Genomic DNA, 26,422 nt, shown 5'->3' with positions numbered 1-26,422 from the left:
ATGGTGATAGGTAATTTGTGTACAGTGAATACCTCAGTGTTGTGATATATGCGTATACCACGTTTTAGTAAGACTGGAAGAAGAGTTAGAAAGCTATGGCCAAGATATTACAGTGAAATAATCTTTTTACCCCTTCTGGCCTCGACTTGGAAGATAGATAAATACCTATGCGTATCGCGTTCTGCAATATTGTGATAAAGTTGCAGTTCTGAGTTGAAATAAAATTGGAATGTGGATTACAATGTTATGTCCGAACTAAGGCAGAATATATGAACCTTTCACACATATTTGGCTTTAACCTTGAAGATGGGATGACGGGAGGCTGTTCGCTGCACTCTGCAAAGTTTGGGTAAGCACAGCTCTACCAACTGAGGAATAAAATAGTTATGGCCTTTACAATATTTCCGGACATGGACAGACGCAAGGACAGACAGACAGTACTTTACGGTTTCTGTCTTGTTATGAAAATTAGAAACAGGAGCTGAAAAAAATGTACAGCTACATAATGAAAAAGATACGGCTATAGGTTAGAGACCACAAATTGTTTTCCTGTAGACTTTTATTATAACATTATAACAAATACGCGCTTTCATAAATCGAAACGTGTATATCTAATCAAATGTTTTTCAAGATTTATCTGTTCTACCAAACTATCGGACAAAAAAATATGAAAAGTGATACATTATTTAAGTGATTTTCGTGTGAATGAGACGACCACTTGTTTACTCCGTTAGCATGGCTGGAGAGATTCGTTTTGATATAACTTTTTTTTTTCAATACACATATAATGTGGACATTTTGTCAAAGTGTACTATAAAAAACTTTAAATGCAGTAAAATCAATTTAAAAAAAATAACTTCTTGGCTAAAGTGTAGACCTAAGTCCCTGTAAATGGTTAGACAATATTTGGAAGATAAATAGTTAACATGACTGTCCAATCAGAACGTACAAACATAATCTTATTCCCAGGTATACACTTAACTTATTCCCAGTAAGTTAACTGTACTAAACTCCCCGAAGCGATTACTTCTCCTTACAAAACATCAAATAATGAATGCAAGGGAAGGTAACCATGAGAGGAGCTTGTCACTGTACTTTTTTTCTTTCTTTTTTTTGAATTGGTGGTCTCTGACCTTGTAATAGTTTTTTCCAGGATGACAGCGATATCTAAAGAGAGAAAGGTAAATATTAAAATTTTGTAACTAGCCAATGATTTCCATCGTTATGTCTATTCATCAACCAATCACATTTGATCTTTTACGTGTCGTTGGTCGCTGTAAACAATATGGCGGATGTTTTTGATTTTTGAAAAAAGTCGTAAATATCTTTAGTGATTTCTCCTTCATCTTTTGCAAGAGTATTGAAAACATAGATTGTAAGTGTTAAACCAACCTTTATTTAATTACTGATGACAACAGTCTTGTCAGAAATGACCGACAACCTGTAAAATTTATAGTTTCGTGCAGATTTCAAGTTCAGACATGTCATCAGAATGATCAAAGACAAAGTTGATCAACCATTTACCAGCGGTTCTTCTGCTGCCTTTCTATATAGAGTTAGATTTTTCTTTTACACTCTCTGTTTAATTTATTTATGTAGGCCTACTATATGTTTCATGAACAGACAATTAAAGTAAGTCTGCAATTATTTTGCTTGGTTGCGTTCTTCTAGTCCAACAAATTTGACGCAATCCAAGGAAATATTGAGTTATTTTTCTTATGGGCAATATCGCCAGTGAAGGCCACTAGTATCAAATACTTGAAAGACCAAAATACTAAACATTTTTGATGAAATTGTCATTGCTACCGATTTGTGTTTAAATGCTGATTTCGTTGCGAACATGAGATAAATTCAAACAAAGAAGTAGAAAATACACAGAATGGCAACTGACTATAATCTCGCGTGATCTCGTGTTAGAGCATGAATCAGCGTTATCTTAGCAAAACCAAACATCGGCAAGCATGGAGTTACAATTTAAAATATATGTTAGCCTCTAAACAACATTAGTTTAATGTGAAATAGTCTTAAGACACAAAGTACACGTTTCTTACCATCAAAAGAAGCGTGGTCATACAGCGATAATTAATTTACCTATGAATTTCGCAGACAAAATGGCGCGTGGAGAACACGTTACTTCTGGTAAACAAGATCTCACTCAGTTGTCACAGGATGTTGGCGAGATTTGCTCTATATGCCTTTCAAGTTGCCGATCTATTTATTTTTATAGCTCTTTGATTCAAATGAAACTTAAATGTATCAAAAGTGGATTTAATTCCTCATTGATTATCAAATATTTTCCAAAATTAGTATTACAAATTTTTTAGTGATTTAAATCTATGAACTGTACTGGCATGCAAGTAGTCCCCGGACAGCAGTAGTCACCGGACACACTCCCGCAACGCTCTAATTTCGCGATTCGTCTACATATTTTTGTGCCTAATCATACAGACGTTTGTTTTGGAGAAGTTTATCAAGTTTATTTTTTCACAGGTAATCATATGAATATAATAATCGTGGAAATCCTTCCGCATGGTTACTTGTTTACATTTTCACTGGCGGGGCTTCCGTTTTTATTGCGCATGCGCAAGAAAGGCCCGTATGGAGGGATTTAAAATTAAGGCTACATGTCTTTACTTCACGACTAGCAGACGATACATACACGTTCAACAAAAAAACCTTATTTTCTTTGTGACAACAATACTAATATGCCAAAATATTTCATAATTTGTTCGATTAGTCAGTTATTGCAAGTGATTTAAGCATGATTATTCTATTTTTGTTGTCGCAATTTTCCGTGTGGCTGGGACAAATAAATTTGACTCAAACGTTCGATCTTTTTACAGATATATAAGATATCATTTGTCTTTTTCATAATTCAAGCTCATATGGGCAGTTCCCAATAAATATATTCAAGACAAAATGGTGTCCGGGCATTACTATCGAGCATGTTAAACTTTGACGTTCTACATACCCCTTTTCGGGCCTCGCTTACTCCTCGCGAACGTGACGTCATTTCACAGGAAAACCCCTAAACTGGTAATACCGGAGCTAAGGTATTTATATATGTTAATCGTTTTTATTTTTGATATTGTTTAAGCGTTTGAGGACGAAATATATGCGATTTCTGTCCGGGGACTACTTGCATGCCAGTACATGATAAAAGTTTACAGCGTCTGCATTGCAATATATGCGCAAGTAATAAAAGCAATAACTTTACATAATGGTGTACTGTGATTTATCCATTATTTTGGTCCTTCGAAGCTTTGACAATAAGATCGACTGTCACAAATATAAAACAGTCTGACAGTCGAATTATTTTGACTAGTTATATATGCTTCCAAAGGATTTTCATAATAGATTTCATTATAATAAGATTTACATTTATAACACGTTCTATAATTGTGTATTTTCCAGAAGATGTCCACTATAAGTGACTTAAGTGTACCAGACATTCCGCCACTGTCACCTGGGAGTAGTGTCTCAACAAGATTACAGGTATGTTTCTAAATACATTTCCACCTTATCTAAAGTGAGCCAGATGGCATGACGTACACATTGCCCTTAAATTTTTTCTGCCATTTACCCTTGTCTGTGACAGAATAGCTGATGAAGACATTTATATTTTAATTTTTTGTCTTTAAAATACCATCCACCTCAGTTTCTGTTTATTGTTAAAGTCTGTGAGATGATAATTTAATTATTTATTATGGATTTTATTTTGTAAATGAAATGTTTTGCTGTTCAGTAATTTGGCCCTTGATTCATGATTTCTGGGGTTGAATTTCAGCCCCATTCCATCCATTAGTAAATACATTTTTCCTTCTTCTTTTCTACATGTATAATAATTTCTCCTTGAAAGACCTTCAGTTGTCCAGTAAAAAGTTTTCAAATTGGACACTTTTATTCAGAAGAATTTGATAAAAACAACTTTCAGAAAAATTAAGGCTGAGGCTATCTGCATGATGGTCATGCTGATAATTTTCTTTATCTGCATGATTGTCATGCCAATTATTTTTGTTATTCGCATGATGGTGGTGCTGATTATTTTCGTTATTTGCACGATGATCCTGCCTGGAATGTCATGCCGATTATTTTTGTTATCCATGCAACTAGATATACTACATAGTTACATATATATATGTAAAAAATAAAAGTGTTTCTGGAGTGTTTGTCTGCTTTAATAATGTTATATCAGATTCCCATAGTGCCAATCATTTGACTATTTGTATCATGCACTATTTGGTAAGTTAACAATCCACTCCTTTAAAAAATCATTTTAGAAAGAATACATTTAAAAAGAACAAAATGAAATAAAATACTGATTTTGTTCGCTTATCAACCTTGGCATGCACCAGCAGGCTAGCAGTTATAAACAACAGTGTATGACCACATTTTAGTGCAATTTATAGAGTGCAATTTTGGCTTTAAGCTATTGAAAGCTATTATGAAATTGTTGATAAAGATGTTTTGACTAAGGTTTAAATACCTGATTTTGAGAAAAATAGTCCTTGAAAAAGAAAAACACTAAGTGAAAAGTCCTTGGAAAACACTTATTAAATTATGTCTTTGGGGTATCTGTATGAACCAAGTATAAGAAATTTTTTCTATAGGATGAGTATGACGAGTTACTAAAGTTTGCTGTAGTTGTACCCAAATATGATCCTGCTCAGATACCCCAGACACTGACGGATGCCAAGGACTCCTTCATGCAGGCCAGCTCTCAGTCCGTGCCCAGACGCACCGACAGAAGACTCATGGATGAAGATGGTAGGTGTTTTTTATACCCCCGGCATCTACTGATGCGGGAGGCATGTAGTGATTGTCCTGTCCGTCCGTCCGTACGAGATTAACCCAATGGGACACGTTTCGTCTATCATCAATACCCCTAGTGGGTGGACGGATAGCTCAGTGGTTTGCACACTGGCCTTCCAATCCTGAGGTTGGGGTTCGATCCCCGGCAGCTACTCGGGAATTTTCAGAAACGCTTTTCAGTGTTTCCCACCCAGCTAGAGGTGTACTGGTCAGGAACCCAGGCAATCCTTGCGTGTATCAGTGCTATACACTGGGCACGTTAAAGAACCAGGCTGTCTATTCGCAACGAGCTAGGCTAAGTTAGCCGGACAAGCCTGTATCTGATTTCTGATCTCTCTGTGGGGGCTTTGTCTCACTCTGTCCCTCTGGTCAGATCGCTCTGTGTCTGTACTAGTAGAGGATGATTTCGCGCCCTGTGTGGCTGCAGTTGCTGTAAAGCCCCTTTGAACATGTTTATCATGAAAAGGGCGCTATATAAATCTGGTATAATAATAATAATAATAATAACTAGAATGACTTGATACTAATGCAGATGTATCCTGTGACCATTCCTCATCTTCAGACATCACCTGACCTCAATTTGACCTTGACCTTGAACTTGACCTCGTTTTGGACTTAGGCTGCTTTGTATCGACAAGAATGTCACCGGGGGCATCAAGCGTTTATTGAACGCAGCTCCTTGTTTTTGTCTGTTTTTTAGCTCAGATGAGCAATGCTCAGGTGAGTTTTTCTGATCACTCGCTGTCCGGCGTCTGTCGTCTGTCGAGGTTAACCCAATGGGACACGTTTCGTCTATCATCAATACCCCTAACTAGAATGACTTGATACTAATGCAGATGTATCCTGTGACCATTCCTCATCTTCAGACATCACCTGACCTCAATTTGACCTTGACCTTGAACTTGACCTCGTTTTGGACTTAAGCTGCTTTGTATCGACAAGAATGTCACCGGGGGCATCAAGCGTTTATTGAACGCAGCTCCTTGTTTTTGTCTGTTTTTTAGCTCAGATGAGCAATGCTCAGGTGAGTTTTTCTGATCACTCGATGTCCGTCGTCTGTCGTCTGTCCGTCAACATTTAGCTTGTGTATGCGATAGAGGCTGTATTTTTCAACTGATCTTCATGAAATTTGGTCAGAATGATTACCTTGAAAAATCTAGGCCGAGTTCGAAAATGGGTCATCTGGGGTCAGAAACTAGGTCACTAGGTCAAATCAAAGAAAAACCTTGTGTATGCGATAGAGGCTGTATTTTTCAATTTATCTTCATGAATATTGGTCAGAATGATTGCCTTGATGAAATCTAGGCCAAGTTCGAAAATGGGTCATCTCGGGTCAAAAACTAGGTCACTAGGTCAAATCAAAGAAAAACCTTGTGTATGCGATAGAGGCTGTATTTTTCAATTAATCTTCATGAATATTGGTCAGAATGATTACCTTGATAAAATCTAGGTTGAGTTCGAAAATGGGTCATCTCGGGTCAAAAACTAGGTCACTAGGTCAAATCAAAGAAAAACCTTGTGTATGCGATAGAGGCTGTATTTTTCAATTAATCTTCATGAATATTGGTCAGAATGATTACCTTGATGAAATCTAGGCAGAGTTAGAAAATGGGTCATCTGGGGTCAAAAACTAGGTCACTAGGTTAAATCAAAGAAAAACCTTGTGTATGGGATAGAGGCTGTATTTTTCAATTGATCTTCATGAATATTGGTCAGAATGATTGCATTGATAAAATCTAGGCCGAGTTCGAAAATGGGTCATCTGGGGTCAAAAACTAGGTCATTAAGTCAAATCAAAGAAAAACCTTGTGTATGCGATAGAGGCTGTATTTTTCAATTAATCTTCATGAATATTGGTCAGAATGAATGCCTTGATGAAATATAGGCCGAGTTCGAAAATGGGTCATCTCGGATCAAAAACTAAGTCACTAGGTCAAATCAAAGAAAAACCTTGTGTATGCGATAGAGGCTGTATTTTTCAATTGATCTTCATGACATTTGGTCAGAATAATTGCATTGATGAAATATAGGTCAAGTTTGAATATGGGTCATCTAGGGTCAAAAAGTAGGTCACTAGGTCAAATCAAAGAAAAACTTTGTGTATGCGATAGAGGCTATATTTTTCAGTTGATCTTCCTGAAATTAAGTCAGAATGATTGCCTTGATGAAATCTAGGTCGAGTTTGAATATGGGTCATCTGAGGTCAAAAACTAGGTCACTAGGTCAAATTAAAGAAAAACATTATGTATGCGATAGAGGCTGTATTTTTCAATTGATCTTGATGAAATTTTCTCAGAATGATTGCCTTGATAAAATCTACATTGAATTTGATTATGGGTCATTGGACTCAAAAAGTAGGTCACTAGGTCAAATCAAAGAAAACCCTTCTGTATGCGATAGAGGCTGTATTTTTCAATTAATCTTCGTGAAATTTGGTCAGAATGATTGCCTTGATGAAATCTAGGTCAAGTTCAGATATGGGTCATCTGGGTCAAAAAGTAGGTCACTAGGTTAAATCAAAGAAAAACATTGTGTATGCGATAGAGGCTGTATTTTTCAACTGATCTTCATGAAATTTGGTCAGAATGATAGCCTTGATGAAATCTAGGTTAAGGTCGAATATGGGTCATCTGGGTTTAAAAACTAGGTCATTAAGTCAAATCAAGGAAAAACCTTGCGTATGCAATAGGGACTGCATTTTACACTGGATTTCATAAAATTTGGTCAGAATGGTTGCCTTGATGAAATCTAGGTCAAGTTCGAATATGGGTAGTCTGGGCTCAAAAACTAGGTCACTAGCTCAAATCAAACAAAAACCTTGTGTATGCGATAGAGGCTGTATTTTTCAATTGATCTTCATGAAATTTGGTCAGAATGATAGACTTGATGAAATCTAGGTCAAGTTCGAATATTGGTCATCTGGGGTCAAAAACTAGGTCACTTAGGTCAGATCAAAGAAAATACTTATTTATACTCAAGATTTTTTGCTCCAGTTTTAATGATAATTGGTCAGAATATTTTTTCCATGAAATCATTAGGTCAAACATGTTTACACTGTTATGGTGTGTTATGGTGAGCGACCTAGGGCCATATCGGCCCTCTTGTTTTTTGTTGTATTTCACATTTAAAATATTTGAACAGTATTTCAGTTATTATTGCAGTCAGTTATTGTTAAAATGTGATTGGCTGTTTCTGATACAAATAAAAAAAAAAGAACAATAGCAAGGTTGCATTCTGTGACTTGGCCCCAAACTGAATTCTATAATCCTTGTTTGCTTTCTTTGAGCAACAGACAACTTCTCCACATGGAGGAGAAAACTTGGTTGACCATTTTGTCGTTGAGAAAGTTAGGTGTTGGTTCAATCCTGGTCCTAGATGTTTGGATTAGTGCAATTCCCTATCAGAATTTTACTTTAATAACCTTAGCCTATACTGCTCAAGACATGATTATGGTGTGATTTTAAGTGATACAAGGCCCTGGTTAAAAAGTTGTTTGTTTGCGGTAATGTGACCCAAAGTTTTTCGTGTGGGTGGGTAGGCAATATTTTTTACATGTAATCGTATAGGGAAAAAGAATTCATCTGACTAGCCAGAAAAAAAGTTGGGTCGCAGCAATTTTCATGGGTAGATCGTGTAACCAAATGTTTTTTAAAGATAGCCTAAAGCAGAAACTAGATGAATAAATACAGTAGGTTGCTTTGTTTAGACAGACTGGAAAATGAGATTTTATTTTGATACAGTTGTTATATCTTTCCATAATACTTTTGAATGGTGTGACATAAGAATAATTTATGGTAAACAGGCATGTGTTGCCAACTATAACAAAGTAAATAAAACAGTTACTGCTGTTTTAATTAAATCATAAATTCACAAAGTTACAAAATAAAAGATTCTGGAATATGCCCAGTCTGTAGTTGCTGGACCTGCGGCTTATTCTGAGTTGTGTGTGAATATTTGTGTTAACCCTTAACATGCTGGACAAGATTGATTCTGCCTTTGCGACCAGTGCAGATCATGATCAGCCTGAACAGTGCAGTTCGCCATTCAGTCAGTATCTTTTTGGTATGCACCCCATTTAACAGTTAGTCAATTTCATTATTGAAATTTAGCAGGGTCAGGGTTAATTTTCAGAGCTATCAGAGGCGACAGATGTTACTCCAATAAATGTGAGACCATCACCTAGAGAAGGACTCCCTGACTTTGTCTCCAAAACTACTCCTAGAGAAAGACTTCCAGACTTTGGTCAGTCACCAATAATGGATGAAGACAGGCCACATGGTAATGTTTACATCAGAATTGTCTCTGTTATTTCTTACCATATATTTTTGCTAATAAGAAGCATTATTAGAAGTCGCATTTCCAGTTCAAGAGTGGGGAGCATCTTATAAGCATGTACCACAAGGAAATTAAAAGAAAAAGAAACCCCAGATTGTCTGTCGGATTTTGGGGTGCGTCTTATAAGCGAGTGCGTCTTATAAGCGAAAATATACGGTATGAAATGTTGGGAAATCATTTATATCCTCTTTGAGACTAACTTTCCTGGATTTCAAGGCAGCGTCAATTTGTAAAATTCCTCCAAACAAACATAAAATTCCAATATTTTCTATCTTTAAAGTATGAAATCCATAAATTCTGTCCCAAGTAATAGACATTTTGCTTTAAAACATGAATATTTACATGAAAAAAAATTAAAAGATTTAAACTAAATAAAATCAAAAGAAACTGTGAAATAATTAATATATGTTTGGGACAGATTTTTCTCTTCTTTCATGATTGAGTCACTGAACAGGGTTACATCATCATGTTCAAATGCTGAAATTCATGAAGACATATCCCAGATGTAAAATATCTGTTTTGGCCAAAACTACAAAATTTTATTCCCACGAAATTAAAGGAATTCATAATACAAAATGTATTAAATTTTACTTTTGAAGTCATTTTTGACGTTGTGTAATGTCTTAATGATGTACAGGTAAGAAATTGTTCAGTTTTAGTGTTAATACTCCACCATAACAAGCTGGAAAAGTCGCCATATAACCTCAGTTGCGCCAGCATGACTTAAAAAGGCCAACTGTGCTTGAAATGTAGAATTCTTTCATTTGATGTTAGGTAGTTCTACCCAGCTGCTGCCAGTACCTGAAACTATAGCTATAGCTTTAACAGTAAGGGGTGTAACTGTTTTAAGTTATGTAACCTATTTCAGTTACTTTTTCAAGCATTTTATAACCTGTATTAGTTATAAAATATAGTTAACTCAGGTAAGTTATTCAAAAAAAATCTTTTTGCTGTTCTCACAAAGTGACCTTTAAAGTGTAATTAGTAGCAAACTGTGGTTAATCAAATTCTCTTTTAGTCTGATCATAACCTGATAAGCATAATGAGATGTTAAGAGTTTTATAGCTTTAAAACTTTTGCATGAAACCTTATCAGCCTTGCGTAAAAACTTTTACTGCATAATTGGAAAGATAAAAGTTCAAAGATTCAGGAAATAAGTGCATTAGTCTCATTCAAAATGAGGAATTGGCACAGGAGGGCTTTGTAATATTTTATGATAACTGAAACAAGTTATGAAAGTATAGGCGGTAACTCAAATGGGTTATAAACTGCGATAACTTGAAACAGTTACACCCCTGATTGTTAAATTATGTCAGTTTGACCTAAAAACCTGAAACAGCACAAATATATGATAATCATATTTATTGTATGTAAATTCATGTATGAAATAAATAATCTTTCTCTTTTCAGATCCCATACCAAGCCATTATTTTGCTAGGGTGCCTTCTACAAATTCAGATATGAATGGGAACAACACTAAGGTATGGACTTTCCAAACACTTTTTTAACCTTTAGCCTGCTGTCGGCAAGTGATTCTGCCTTTGCGACCAGTGCAGACTAAGATCAGCCTGCACATCCGTGCAGTCTGATCATGGTCTGCACTGTTCACTATTCAGTCAGTAAATTTTTAGCGAACACCCCTTCTAATAGTAAAGGGTATTGCCCAGATTGAATGATGGACAAGTCCATTTTAGAAATTTAGCAGGGTGAAGGTTAAATACAATTTTTTGTCTGGTATGTTTAGAGTTCTAAAACTTTCAAGTACCTGTGGCAGAGTTCTTTTTTTTTGTAAAGAAAGGACAGTACAAATGTAGATACTTGTAGTTTTCTCTGTCACATCAATTTCATTTTCTTTGATTTTTGTAAGTATGATTGATTGATATGTGCCCTATGTTTTCATACATCAGCAGGTAAATGGAGAATATGAGAGAGTGTACACAGCAACAGTTGATCCGGACGTCTCTAAGATGGAAAATATGATGGATCAATGGTGTCTCGACCTGAAGAGAAATGTTCTGGTATGGATTAGTTTACCTGCGATATCGTTTTAAGTTAGTTGTTTAAGCATCATAAGTGTTGCGACTTACAAAGCGTGATTGTTACCTGTAATTGTAAACATCAATGGTGTCAGGTAGAGTCTAATAAAACATCACTGTGACATATGTATAATGTTTCCCACATGTTTGATGTAAGGTAGAGACTTACAAAACAGTATTGTATTAACAATACTTAGAAGTCTAATATGAGAAATTCAGTATCAAAATTTGCTGACAAAGATGTCAGAACATGAGTCGTTGTATCATTTTAAGTCATTGCGGAGTATATGAAATATTGAAATGCCAGGAGCTTAAGTGACTTTTGCTCAGGGTCCATCAGAGGCTGTTAGTGGTCCCCCTGGCCCTGGGACATTGGCTGAAATTTTCAGCTGATTTTGGAGTTTGCTTTTAACAGCTCTGATGTGTTATTTGTGTGATAATTTTAGTGAGATTGACTGACTGTTCTGCTACATTTTAAAAAAGATTTTAATGGCATTTAATAATGCTGATTATGTATAATGAAAATATCATTTTAAGATGTTTCTTCTGACTTAAATAGTTTGTTTAGTTTGTACTAATTTGTGTTAGCTTAATTGTGATGAAAGCTTCAAGCTTATTGTAACCACTCTCGAGTCCGCTTCCTGGAAAAACCAGCACTGGTGTTATATTAAAAGTCATGGTCCTGACCCCAGTGGGGCTCGAACCCATGATCCCAGGATTGAGCGACCAACACCTTGTTTGTTTAATCTTTATTTTGATGTAGTATATCTTTAATCAGATTTATTTATAATACAGCACTTTCTTGCATATCGGACTGGCGTTTCCGGTTATTTTACCCATGCCGGCAAAACCCATCTAGCACCCCCCATGCCAGATGACTGTCGTGCTGTTAATGACAACTACTTGTTCATGCACTAATAATATATTGTTTATGTAAAATACGAAAAAAGCAGGTACCTTGATAATTTCTCTCGATTCCTTATAGCATATTTTTATGCCCCTGAAGGGAGGCATATAGTTTTTGAACTGTCTGTCGGTCTGTCCGCAATTTTCGTGTCCGGTCCATATCTTTGTCATCGATGGATGGATTTTCAAATAACTTGGCATGAATGTGTACCACAGTAAGACGACGTGCAGTGCGCAAGACCCAGGTCCATAGCTCAAAGGTCAAGGTCACACTTAGACGTTAAAGGATATTGCATTGATGGGCGTGTCCGGTCCATATCTTTGTCATCGATGGATTTTCAAATAACTTGGCATGAATGTGTACCACAGTAAGACGACGTGCAGTGCGCAAGACCCAGGTCCGTAGCTCAAAGGTCAAGGTCACGCTTAGACGTTAAAGGATAGTGCATTGATGGGCGTGTCCGGTCCATATCTTTGTCATCGATGGATGGATTTTCAAATAACTTGGCATGAATGTGTACCACAGTAAGACGATGTGCAATGCGCAAAACCCAGGTCCGTAGCTCAAAGGTCAAGGTCACACGTAGACGTTAAAGGATAGTGCATTGATGGGCGTGTCCGGTCCATATCTTTGTCATCGATGGATGGATTTTCAAATAACTTGGCATAAATGTGTACCACAGTAAGACGACGTGTCATGCGCAAGACCCAGGTTCGTAGCTCAAAGGTCAAGGTCACACTTAGATGTTAGAGGATAGTGCATTGATGGGCGTGTCCGGTCCATATCTTTGTCATCGATGGATGGATTTTCAAATAACTTGGCATGAATGTGTACCACAGTAAGACGACGTGTCACCTGCACGACCCAGGTCCGTAGCTCAAAGGTCAAGGTCACACTTAGACGTTAAAGATCATTTTTCATGATAGTGCATTGATGGGCATGTCCGGTTCATATCTTTGTCATTCATGCATGGATTTTAAAATAACTATGCATGAATGTGTGACACAGTAAGACGACGTGTCGCGCGCAAGACCCAGCTCCGTAGGTCAAAGGTCCTAAACTCTAACATCGGCCATAACTATTCATTCAAAGTGACATCGGGGGCATGTGTCATCCTACGGAGACAGCTCTTGTTCGGTTTAAAATACGTTAGTTTACCATAAAAACATAACGTTACGCTACAAACGACAAAACTAAAGTAGAACTTGTTATTGTGCGTAACACAAAACATCATGACGTCACTTCTGCTTACGGACGTTAATTTCCCGCGCTTTGTGTTCATTCTCTGCTATAAGAAAGAGTGCTAAAAACAAATTATTTCTACCTTTAGTAAAATATGCTATGCAAGAAAAAAGTCTGCCAGGATAAAATGCTAACATGTATACGATATGCAAGAAAAAATATCAGTCATGTGTTTACGAATCAGATGGAAATATCCGTCCCTTGGCCACCTGCGCATGTGCGGTAATTCGGCAAGCCTCATTTCCACCCAATGCGCAGGTGCCCTCGGGACGGATATTTCTATCCGATTCGTAAACACATGACAGATATTATTATTATTATTATCTTGTTATTAAATAAGAAATATTTAGAGTGAAGTCAAACTTGTGTTAGGCAGCCAGTGCAAGCGAAAAGACATAGTTTCACAGCTTAAGACAGGTGGATGAACTTAAGACAGGTGGATGCTTAAGTTAAAATTAGATCAAATTGTAAATTTGGGAATTTAGCTGAGTGACTGCTTAACGCAAGTGGCGGCTTAATACAGGTGGCTGCAAGGGTAGGTTACTCTGTAAATGCATTACACTTATGTGATCTTGTTTATTCTACAGGCTGAGTTTAGCCAATCGAAAATCAGAATAGTTGAACAGGGCAGACTGCAGCTTGTCAAGGAACAAGAAAAGTAAGAGAGCCAAACCATTTTTAAAAACTTAAACAGCAATCCATATTTTTTTGGGGGCAAGCATTTTAATTATTCTTGAAATATCTTGGGGATCTTATATATCTTTTCATTATGATTTTTTCTAAAGCTACTCATAAGTCAGCTGTGTATTTTAACATTTTTGTTCAACAATAACATTATAATGAATCCAATTCAGAAAGAAACAAAATGTAATGTCTTTTTTCACAGGCATGCTTCAGAAAAAATGAAACTGCTGGATGAAATAAACAGTTTGAAGGAGTTACTGGCTACATACGAGAAATCTATAGAGAGGAAAGACCAAGTAATATCCAACCTTACACACGCCATGCAGAAACAAAAAGATAAAAATGAGATGATGAGAACATTCTGTGAGTGGAAGATGAAACACAATGACTTCAAAAGAGAGGTATTGAAATATCATACTTTTAAATTGCTTACCCTCAATAGTCAAAACTATTACAAGTCTCTTTATATGAATTTCTGGTCAATACTGTGGCTGCTGTATAGTTCAGCATAGGCTTACTGGGCTACAGTAAAAAAAATGAAAGAAAAAAAGCTTTGAAATTCAGGTCTATTGTCTGACATGTACATACAATTGAAAATGGAAGAACAACTTCAAACTGGTTTTTAATTTATTTCCAACTAGTTTCGGCTTTTAATGCCTTCATCAGGGGTATAATGTTTACAAGCAATAACGTTGATGACGTCATGTGGAACATGACGTCATAACAACGACGTCAAAACGTATGCAACAGCATGGCGTAATTTAACATTCAAAAACATTATACATATTATACAGAAATGCACAATGTAAAGGATCTATGAAGATACATTATTTCCAGAGAAAATGCAGATAGCAAAAAGGATATTAAAAGTCTGGAAAAAACTTGAACAGTTATAATGCTTATTACTGTATTTTATATATCAAAAGTAGTCCATAGAATTGACTGATTATACAGAGAAAAATGTTAGAAATGTAAAACATAAAGATTAAAAATCTCTATACATGTACATGTAATAACACACATTGAATGGTTTTACAGTTAATAGAACAATAAGCCATTCGTCCTTTGAACCTTGAAATTGTTTTGACAGTTGTCAGGTAAGTTATTCATATTCAGGGTGTAAAAAAATTGTGCTTTTTAAAAGATGAATTGAGTTGCACCTTGAGAAAACCAACAAAGTGTGTTTGTGATCAGCATGGATCCAGACCAGCCTGCACATCCGCGCAGTCTGGTCAGGATCCATGCCTTTGAAAGCGAACAGCATGGATTCTGACCAGACTGTGCAGATTCGCAGGCTGGTCTGGATCAATCCTGGTCGCAAACGCACTATGTTTGTTTTCTCATGGCGCGGCGCATATAATTGTGGCTTTCCTATCTATCTGTCACTCTGTTTTTCCGGACCATAACTCCTTAGTCATTGAAGACATTTCAATGAAATTTCATCATACACTTAATCAATGGCTTGCCAGTCAATATTTAAAAGAATTACACGACTCCTTACTATATAAATTGCTGGCCCAGTGTGCAGTATGACTAATCTGTATTCAACAGGCTTGCAGGTCTTACAACTTTTTATGCCCCCGGCATCTACTGTTGCGGGAGGCATTATAGTGATTGTCCTGTCCGTCCGTCCGTCCGTACGAGGTTAACCAAATGGGACAGTTTCGTCTAGCATCAATACCCTTAACTAGAATGACTTGATACTAATGCAGATGTAACCTGTGACCATTCCTCATCTTCAGACATCACCTGACCTCAATTTAAACCTTGACCTTAACCTCGTTTTGGACTAAGGATGCTTTGTATGGGCCATTTCTTGGTTAACCAAATGGGACCGTTTCATCTAGCATCAATACCCCTTTCTAGAATGACTTGATACTAATGCAGATGTAACCTGTGACCATTCCTCATTTTCAAACATCACCTGACCTCAGTTTGACCTTAACCTTGTTTTGGACTTAGGTTGCTTTGTATCGACAAGGATGCCACCGGGGGCTTCAAGCGTTTATTGAACGCAGATTCTTGTTTTAGCTGTAACAGAAATTAAACAGCATAGAATTTTATGACGAAAAATACCAACTGCCTGCGATGGGACTGAGCCTGGGTCACTGGGGTGGAAGTCCAGTGCTGTAACCACTGAGCCAAAAAGTTGACTCCCTGACACACAGTTGTCATCCAGCCACGGGCAGTTTGTATTTTTCGTCATAAAATTCTATGCTCTTTAATTTCTGTTACACCAAAAAGTTGTAAGACTGGGCTAAAATCAAAACTTGCAAGAAAAGATCTGTTAATTTTCAGTTTTGATATCATGCAATAACAGTTAGTGAATGGGTTAATTTTTTTTTCAGACATTCTGTACAATGATAGCAAAGAAGCACCATCAAAGAAGTTTACAGAGGAAGGTTTGGGACGCCTGGCACTCTGTTATAGAGACTAAGTGGAGGGTGCGTGTAGAAAAGGCCTGCCAGGCCAAGGCTCAGGAAGTCTGTATACACCTCACCAATGATTATGAAGCCAAACTTTCTGCTGTAAGTAAACCTTCGATGTAAAGGACACGTTTTATGCTCTCTGAAAAATACTAAAAAGTCATTTAATCTTGTAGGAATAAAATCAGTGGATTCTAACACAATTGTATTTATTTTCGTATTAATCAAAGGAGGCTGAAGTGTGCATGATGCTATAAGGCTGTCAAATCATGGTTTGTACATGCACATCATTGTAACATAGCAGAGAGAAAGGCACAAAACAGGTAATATTTTGGTGGATATTGCTTTTAGAATCAAAATGATATATCCAGGGCAATGATTTTTTTGTTGAATAAAATCTTTTTCATTCATATGCGTATTGTTATTCCCTGCTTTACAGTAAAAGACTATTTTTCCAGGCCAATGAGGAACTGGATTCAGTGAGGTCAGAGGTTGCACAGATGCACAAGGAGAGAGAACGGTATGAGGAGATGATGAAGAAAGCTTTCATGCGTGGCGTGTGTGCCCTCAATCTTGAAGCTATGACAATCTTTCATAACAATGAGGAAAAAGAGAACAGAGATATAGGTAAGTATTTGAAACAGACTTTAAGTTGAGGCAGTGTGTATATACCAGAAAGTTGAAACAGACTTTAACTCATTTTTTGTGTGGGGGCCCTCTGTAGTGGAGTGGTTAAGGTTGCTGCCTTCGAATTACTGTGAAATCATTTAAATTCACTGAAATGAAATTTCGTGCAAATGTAAAAAAGGACTATTTCACGCAGGCTTTAATTTGCGCATTTTCAATTTTAGAAGTGAGAAATAAAAACAAGAGGACCATGATGGTCCTGAATCGCTCACCTCTTCCCACATGACCCAGTTTTGAGTATGACGTCGTTTTTTCTGTTATTTGACATAGTGACCTAATTTGAGCTCATGTAACCCAGTTTTGCACTTGACCTAGATATTATCAAGATAAAAATTCTGACCAATTTTCATGAAGATCCACTGAAAAATATGGTCTCTAGAGAGGTAACAAGGTTTTTCTATTATTTGACCTATTGACCTAGTTTTCGAAGGTACGTGACCCTGTTTTGAACTTTACCTAGATATCATCAAGGTGAACATTCTCACTAATTTTCATGAAGATCTTATGAAAAATATGGCCTCTAGAGAGGTCACAAGGTTTTTCTATTTTTATACCTACTGACCTAGTTTTTGACCGCACGTGACCCAGTTTCGAAAGTGACCTAGATATCATCAAGGTGAACATTCAGATCAATTTTCATGAAGATCCATTGAAAAATATGGCCTCTAGAGAGGTCAAAAGATTTTAATAATTTTAGACCTACTGACCTAGTTTTTGACCGCACATGACCCAGTTTCAAACTTGATCTAGATATCATCAAGATGAATATTCAGACCAATTTTCATACAGATCCCATGAAAAGTATGGCCTCTAGAGAGGTCACAAGGTTTTTTTATTATTTGACCTACTGACCTAGTTTTTTAAGGCACGTGACCCAGTTTCAAACTTGACCTAGATATCATCAAGGTGAACATTCTGACCAATTTTCATGAAGATCCATTCAAGGGTATGGCCTCTAGAGAGGTCACAAGGTTTTTCTATTTCAAGACCTACTGACCTAGTTTTTGATCACAGATGACCCAGTTTCAAACTTGACCTATATACCATCAAGATAAACATTCAGACCAACTTTCATACAGATCCCATGAAAAATATGGCCTCTAGAGAGGTCACAACGTTTTTGCATTATTTGACCTACTGACCTACTTTTTGATGGCACGTGACCCACTTTCAAACTTGACCTAGATATCATCGAGATGAACATTCTGACCAATTTTTATGGAGATCCATTCACAAGTATGGCCTCTAGAGAGGTCACAAGGTTATTCTATTTTAAGACCTACTGACCTAGTTTTTGACCGCACGTGACCCTGTTTCGAACTTGACCTAGATATCATCAAGATGAACATTCAGACCAACTTTCATACAGATCCCATGAAAAATATGGCCTTTAGAGAGGTCACAAGGTTTTTCTTTTATTTGACCTACTGACCTAGTTTTTGATGGCACGTGACCCATGTTCAAACTTGACCTAGATATCATCAAGATGAACATTCAGACCAACTTTCATACAGATCCCATGAAAAATATGGCCTTTAGAGAGGTCACAAGGTTTTTCTATTATTTGACCTACTGACCTAGTTTTTGATGGCACGTGACCCACTTTCAAACTTGACCTAGATATCATCAAGATGAACATTCAGACCAACTTTCATACAGATCCCATGAAAAATATGGCCTCTAGAGAGGTCACAAGGTTTTTCTATTATTTGACCTACTGACCTAGTTTTTGAAGGCGCGTGACCCAGTTTCGAACTTGACCTAGATATCATCAAGGTGAAAATTCTGACCAATTTTCATGAAGATCTCATGAAATATATGGCCTCTAGAGAGGTCACAAGGTTTTTCTATTTTTAGACCTACTGACCTAGTTTTTGACCGCACGTCACCCAGTTTCGAACTTGACCTAGATATCATCAAGATGAACATTCAGACCAATTTTCATACAGTTTCCATGAAAAATATGGCCTTTAGAGAGGTCACAAGGTTTTTCTATTATTTGACCTACTGACCTAGTTTTTGACGGCACATTACCCAGTTTCGAATTTGACCTAGATATCATCAAGATGAACGTTCTGACTAATTTTCATGAAGATCTTATGAAATATATGGCCTCTAGAGAGGTCACAAGGTTTTTCTATTTTTAGACCTACTGACCTAGTTTTTGATGGCATGTGACCCAGTTTCGAACTTGACCTAGATATCATCAAGATGAACATTCTGACCAATTTTCATGAAGATCTTTTGAAATATATGGCCTCTAGAGAGGTCACAAGGTTTTTCTATTTTTAGACCTACTGACCTAGTTTTTGATGGCACGTGACCCAGTTTCGAATTTGACCTAGATATCATCAAGATAAACATTCTGACCAATTTTCCTAAAGATCCCACAAAAAATGTGACCTCTAGAGTGGTCACAAGCAAAAGTTTACGCACGGACGCACGCACGGACTGACGGACGGACGACGGAAGCTGCGTGATCACAAAAGCTCACCTTGTCACTATGTGACAGGTGAGCTAAAAATAAAAAGATTGCTCGGTTTAAAATTCACGCAATGGTCCTAGCGCGAAATACACGAAAGTTCGTCCTACGCGAATTAAAATGATTTCACAGTACTTGCCCCTCACCATTGTGAATTGAAAACATTTTACCTGGCTTGCTAAAATCTTTGATTAGAAGAAGCCATCTAGCTGGCTTGGTTCTACCCAGATGTCCACATTTGTCTGAAATACTGCCCCAAGGAGCAGCTGGGTTTTTCTCCTGCTTCAAAAGATTCTAAGTTGCATTTTAACCTATAACCCTACAAACATTTTTGAAATGTGTGCCATTAGTCTGGAAGCTATTACAGTCCATAACAGTGAGAAAAAGGAGAACATGGGATCTGTTACTGTCAATTTATTAAGTTTTGTAACAGATCCCCAAGATGAGTAATAATCATAATTATTGCTTGAATTCTGACTTGATATCAGGGCTCGCCATTTATGGTCGTGTGATATTTGGGATGTAAAGGATTTGCAAAACAAAGAGTGTTTGTGTTTCAGGACATGTTGCGAATATTAGTGAAAATAAAACCACCTTGAATATCACCCAGTCTGCAGTATGTTATTGCAGCTGTAGGTACACATTTTATATACTGTAAACATGGTAAAAGCACATATTTTCGCTGGGACAAAATTTCATGAATTTGAAATTTTGAGTATGTTCTTGAGGTTTTATATTCGCAAAATTGTAAAAATGGTATCCTTCTTAAATTTCAATTATACTAATGGTGAATATTTTCGTGAGATGTAGGGCGTCACAGATATAGCGAAAATTATACTCTTGCGAAAATTTCTACTTTTACAGTATTTAGTCTAGTTAAATATTTTATGGGGATTTTGTGCATTTAAATGTGTGTCTAATGATAAATTATTTAGTGAAAAATGAGTGTACATCATCTTTAATCATTAACCTTAAGGTTGCAAGTGGCAAGTGATTCTGCCTTTGCGACCAGTGCAGACCAAGACCAAGATTTTGGTCTGCACTGTTCCCTATTCATTCAGCAAATTTTCAATGAACACCCCTTCAAACAATAAAATATCAATGATACTGCCAAAATTGTGTGATAGACTTGTTCATTTTTAGCTCATCTGATTTTTTGAAAAAAAATGATGAGTTATTGTCATCACTTGAGCGGTTGTCGGCGTCGGCGTTGCCTGGTTAAGTTTTATGTTTAGGTCAGCTTTTCTCCTAAACTATCAAAGCTATTGCTTTGAAACTTGGAATACTTGTTCACCATCATAAGCTGACCCTGTATAGCAAGATACATAACTCCATCTTGCTTTTTGCAAGATTTATGGCCCCTTTTGTACTTAGAAAATATCAGATTTCTTGGTTTAGTTTTATGTTTAGGTCAACTTTTCTCCTAAACTATCAAAGCTATTGCTTTGAAACTTGGACTACTTGTTCACCATCATAAGCAGACCCGGTACATCAAGAAACATAACTCCATCTTGCTTTTTGCAAGATTTATTGCCCCTTTTGGACTTAGAAAATCAGTTTTCTTGGTTAAGTTTTATGTTTAGGTCAGCTTTTATCCTAAACTATCAAAGCTATTGCTTTAAAACTTGCAACACTTGTTCACCATCATAAGTTGACCCTGTATAGCAAGAAACATAACTCCATCCTGCTTTTTGCAAGATTTATGGCCCCTTTTGGACTTAGAAAATATCAGATTTCTTGGTTAAGTTTTATGTTTAGGTCAACTTTTTCTCTTAAACTATCTAAGCTATTGCTTTGAAACTTGCAACACTTGTTCACCATCATAAGCTGACCCTGTACAGCAAGCAACATAACTCCATCCTGCTTTTTGCAATAATTATTGCCCCTTTTTGACTTAGAAAATCATTTTCTTGGTTGAGTATTATGTTTAAGTCAACTTTTCTCATAAACTATCAAAGCTATTGCTTTAAAACTTGCAACAGTTTTTCACCATCATAAGTGGACACTGTACATCAAGAAACATAACTCTATTCTGCTTTTTGCAAGAATGATGGCGCTTTTTAGACTTAGAAAATCATGGGTAGGACAATATTTCTATTACACAAAAAAATCAGATGAGCGTCAGCACCCGCAAGGCGGTGCTCTTGTTAAAATTTAGCAGTGTAAAGGTTAATGGATAATCAGTACTTGTTATTTTTCAGGAAATGGTCAGATTCCTGATGATATCAGTGAGAACATGAAGGACAGTATACCTGAGAAAGACTACAGTATTCCTAAAACATTACCTCATGAATATGCACAACATGAGAGAATTGTAACTAGTGAAGGGTCACGACCTTCCACAGTCACTCAGGGAAGGCCAATGGTTAGTTAAATTATTAATAACAAGCATTATTTTATTGTTTTTATATATATTCAGATTTGTAATTCATACTTACCTTCCAGGGAGTTCAGTAGCGGTCTATATATTATGTTAAAAGCTTTCACACGCATTCAGTCATGTTATTTAGATATGAAGTTTAATAAAAAATAGAAGGAATTTCACTGCATTTTATATCACACACATTAGAATGTTTACTCAAAACAGTGACTGGTTTATCAGTTTGTATCTCATATCAATAGCTATCTGTTTTGTTTTTTAAATGAGATTTTGATATTCAATTTTGATCAGGAATCATGTCCCTCTAATGTAAATCCAGCTGTAATCTTATGAAGATGATGATTTTCTATTCCACAGAGCTCAAAGTCTACAGGGAAACCAGGAATATCAAAAGCTTTAACCACCAAGGTCACATCAAAAATCGACAGTAGGATGACAAAAGGGGTGGGGTCACAAGTGTTGGCTCCGCCCATGACGTCAGTGACAGTTGAACGACATCAGCCAGTGAGTAAAGTAAGTAATTGTTACAGAATTCTCAAGTTTTCCTTTGTCCTCGAGGCTATATGCTTTTAACCCTTAGCCTGCTGGTGGCAGATGATTCTGCCTTTGCGACCAGTGCGGACCATGATCAGACTGCACGGATGTGCAGGCTGATCATGGTCTGCACTGTTCGCTATTCGGTCAGTAAATTTTCAGTGAAAACCCCTTTGAATAATAAGTGGTACTGTCCAAATTGAAAGATGGACCAGTCCATTATAGAAATATAGCAGGGTAAGGGTTAAAGAGTATTCTGTGTTGAACTTAATATAAAATTATAAATATAAAGGAGCTGGCCCCTTTAAGAATCTGGAAAAGGAGGCTAATGCTATTGTTACATTGAAATTAATTTTCCTTTATTCAGAAACCAAATGAAAAGGTAAGTACAGTAGCAAGATTAGGTTTCTGCATTACACAAGTATCAAACTGATGTGTATACACACCAAAACAACACCTTGTGGTTTACACAGCACAAAATTAATATGTCTTTAAGTTTGTCTTATCCTTAGCAAAAGTGTGTATACACTCGTACATTCTGCAGTGTAATCTCTTTTAACACCACCGCTCTTCTTAGGTAGATAATTATTTCCTGCTAAAACATAATTTTAGGAAAGTTAACCTCTAGCTCAAATACATTTTTATCTTCCTGGTAGAGATGCCATTGTACTTGATTAGGCATTGACAAACTGCTTTCAGACATAACATACTACATGTAGGTGAATTTTGGATCTATGTCGTCATTTTCTGGAGTGCTTCAAAAAAAAAAAGAAGATTTTGTTTTCATTATTTATTTGTCTGTGTTTGTTTTACCCTTGCTGCACTACTTTAGATGCTTTCATGAAGCTAATTTATTGAAACAAAACTTTAAACTTTTAAAGGCACTTACCTCCAGATTTTGGGGAAAAAAATTATAATCTTCCTTTCAAATTGAAGTTTGGTCATATTATGAACATTAGAATATGAGTTTTGGTTCTAAACTATTTTAAAAATGCCAAATCAAGAAAAAAAAAGTTTTCCGTGCCGGGAATCGAACCCGGAGCACCGCAACAATAAAGAAGTTTTCCGCTGTCATTGCCAATAACGCTATAGAGCATTTAGTGTTCAATGCATGTTAAATAAAGATACCGTATTTACAATAGAGGTTATTTACTTTTTCACTGTAAAAAGTATCAAAAACAACTCATTCTCATGTGTTTCTGTAACATATACTGTAAAATCATTAATTTTCGTGGATTTCCTGGTTGAGTCAATCCACGAAATTTAATCCCAACAAACAAGTAAAATTTTCATTCATTTTATGTTCAAAAGTTGAAATCCACGAATCCACATCCCCACAAAATTGCTGTTTTGACCAAAATCTCGAAATTTTATGCCCACGAAATTAAATGATTTTACAGTAGTCTGTCAGTAATTAAGTTTCAAAGCATTCTTAAGAAATACAGCATTAATTTCCAGGTATCTAAAAAAACTACTTATTTTTTGTCGATAAGGAAGTGTAGCATCACTTAGTATTTTATAGTAAAGATGCTACATTATGTTGATAAGGAAATGTCTCATTTGAGCCGCGCCATGAGAAAACCAACATAGTGGCTTTGCGACCAGCATGGATCCAGACCAACCTGTGCATCTGCGCACTCTGGTCAGGATCCATGCTGTTCACTAACAGTTTCTGTAATAACTATAGGCTTCGAAAGCGAACAGCATGGATCCTGACCGGACTGTGTGGATGCGCAGGCTGGTCTGGATCCATGCTGGTCACAAAGCCACTATGTTTGTTTTCTTGATATGGCTCATTTATAAACATGTGTTGTAATACATTCTACAAGTAGGATTAATAAAGGTGCAGTTATATTGATCAGCAATGCCTAGGCTTATATGTAAAGAAACTGATTAAATAATGATGCTATGATTAGTATGATTTGTTAACTACCAGTTGACATTGAATATATGATATTAATTCAATTAATTTGTTCCTTTTTTTAGCAAACTATGCCACATGCAGTAGCAGGAAAGTATCCTCGTTCACACGCAGCGCCATCTAGTGACAGGAGAAAGTTAGCAGGTCAAGGTCATCTACCATCAAATTTACAAACTGTAAAACATGTGGAATGATGAAGGGAGAGGTGGGGAGAGTGGGGGTGGTATTTATTTGGAAAGTGTACATGTATATTTGGTTAATTGAATTAATAGGGACAAGATGACATGACAAAACAAGTGATATTTATGGATTTTAGAATATTTGGTGTTGCTAGCATCTTTTTATTCTTTTGGAGAAAAGGAAAGGGGGATTGGAGTAATAAAATTACCCTTTCTCTACAGAATTTACTAGAGGCATTGCCACCTCTTGTGAAACAGTCAGTTGTTTGGAGGATGCATAGTATTTCCATTACTGTAAAATCAGACAATTTCTGCAAGTCTAAAAGTTCATTATATTTTAAACTGGAATTTGTGAGGTAGAATTTTCACAATAAATAGCTGTCTGGTGAAACATATATGGCTGTATAATACCGCTGTCACAAATTATTTGGCAAATACAATCTGTGAATATTGCTTGATAAATTTCCTGATCCTACAGTAGTTTATTGTCTACATCACAAGTGAATCCAGTCAGAGTTTGTGATTAGTGTCTACTGGTTATTTATATTCATGTGCCTATACATGTATATAAATGGCATACTTTTTCCCTTGCTGCTGAATATACTTGCCCGTAAAATACTAAATACAAGCAAACATGTGTTGTTTGCAGTAGACGTCTGTATGCTATTAAGGACGTATGCTAGAATTTGGTGCGAAAATTTTCCCAATAACAGAATTTCTTCAAACTTTGGATATTGAAGGACAATCATCTAAGAAACAAAAAAATGCAATAAAAACCATAGGTCACCGGATTCGAAAGAGTTATCTGCCCTTGAAAACGGCATTTCCCCCAAAAATGACGTTTTCAAGGGCAGATAACTCTTTTTCAAATCCGGTGACCTATGATTTTTATTGCATTTTTTTGTTTCTTAGATGATTGTCCTTCAATATCCAAAGTTTAAAGAAATTCTGTTATTGGGAAAATTTTCGCCCATCTCATATACAGGGAATTCTAGCCTACGCCTTTAAGAGACGTTTCTGGACAAAAAGGCAAAATGGCTTACAAAGTTAATGGATACAGTGCATCATTATTAGCTAATGGTAGGCTATGGCTCTGTAAGAGCTTTAAGTGTAAATACTACAGATGTCATGGAAGCATCTATTATATAGTAAGTGAAAGCTGTGTATGAAGTAATATTCAATAGATTGAAAGCATTTTAACCCTTAGCCTGCTGGCGGCAAGTGACTTTGCCTTTGTGACCAGTGCAGACTAAGGTCAGCCTGCACATCCATGCAGTCTGATCATGGTCTGCACTGTTCGCTATTCAGTCAGTAAATTTTCAGTGAACACCCCTTTTATCAGTTAATGGTTCTGTCAAAATTGAAACATGGACAAGTTCATTATAGAAATTTAGCAGGGTAAGGGTTAAAGAATGTGTGTAGCTCTTTGAGTATTTTTATAGCTCTTTGGTGTAAAGACAGCATTTTGTGTATTAACAGTATGCATTTTAGTAAAAACATTTTTTTTTGTTTTATTTATTCTATTTTTGTGTTAGTTTAGTCAGTACATTTATAACGAATTGTGATAACTTATTTTTATCTTTACCTTATAAACTGAAGAGATATGTTCTGAATAAAGATAGAAAAAGACAGTTATCTTCACTTCCTCATATGTCTGCTGCAGTAATGAGAAGACCGCCTAAGTTTTTGTCCCCGACATGAACTTTATATTTGTTCCCTGTCTGCCATATTCAATATAATTATGTGACAGTGAGGGAACACTTCAAATGACTTATCCGATATAACTTATCTGTTATA

The 26,422-nt window shown here is 36.4% G+C and overlaps 1 protein-coding gene across 3 annotated transcripts; it reads left to right on the top strand.

The window, feature by feature from the left end:
* The first annotated feature begins 1,229 nt into the window (after positions 1 to 1,229).
* LOC123542326 (centrosomal protein POC5-like) lies at positions 1,230 to 25,389 on the top strand. Of its 3 annotated transcripts, none has more exons than XM_053530902.1 (13): positions 1,230 to 1,375; positions 3,415 to 3,495; positions 4,611 to 4,767; positions 8,944 to 9,090; positions 10,558 to 10,628; positions 11,058 to 11,165; positions 13,920 to 13,990; positions 14,219 to 14,417; positions 16,365 to 16,544; positions 16,901 to 17,069; positions 21,813 to 21,976; positions 22,349 to 22,504; positions 24,512 to 25,389. In XM_053530902.1, the coding sequence occupies exons 2-13, from the start codon at positions 3,418 to 3,420 to the stop codon at positions 24,638 to 24,640; spliced, it is 1,629 nt and encodes a 542-aa protein (XP_053386877.1). In that variant the 5' UTR covers positions 1,230 to 1,375; positions 3,415 to 3,417; the 3' UTR covers positions 24,641 to 25,389. The 3 variants fall into 3 exon arrangements, with proteins under 3 accessions (XP_053386877.1, XP_045184067.1, XP_053386876.1); XM_045328132.2 differs by having other exon boundaries at positions 11,055 to 11,165; XM_053530901.1 differs by having other exon boundaries at positions 1,299 to 1,375; positions 3,418 to 3,495; positions 11,055 to 11,165.
* The last annotated feature ends 1,033 nt before the right edge of the window (positions 25,390 to 26,422 follow it).

Source organism: Mercenaria mercenaria, chromosome 19, assembly GCF_021730395.1.
Source record: "Mercenaria mercenaria strain notata chromosome 19, MADL_Memer_1, whole genome shotgun sequence".
In the NCBI taxonomy this organism is placed as follows: domain Eukaryota; kingdom Metazoa; phylum Mollusca; class Bivalvia; order Venerida; family Veneridae; genus Mercenaria; species Mercenaria mercenaria.
This window is presented reverse-complemented; position numbering and strand designations above follow the sequence as displayed.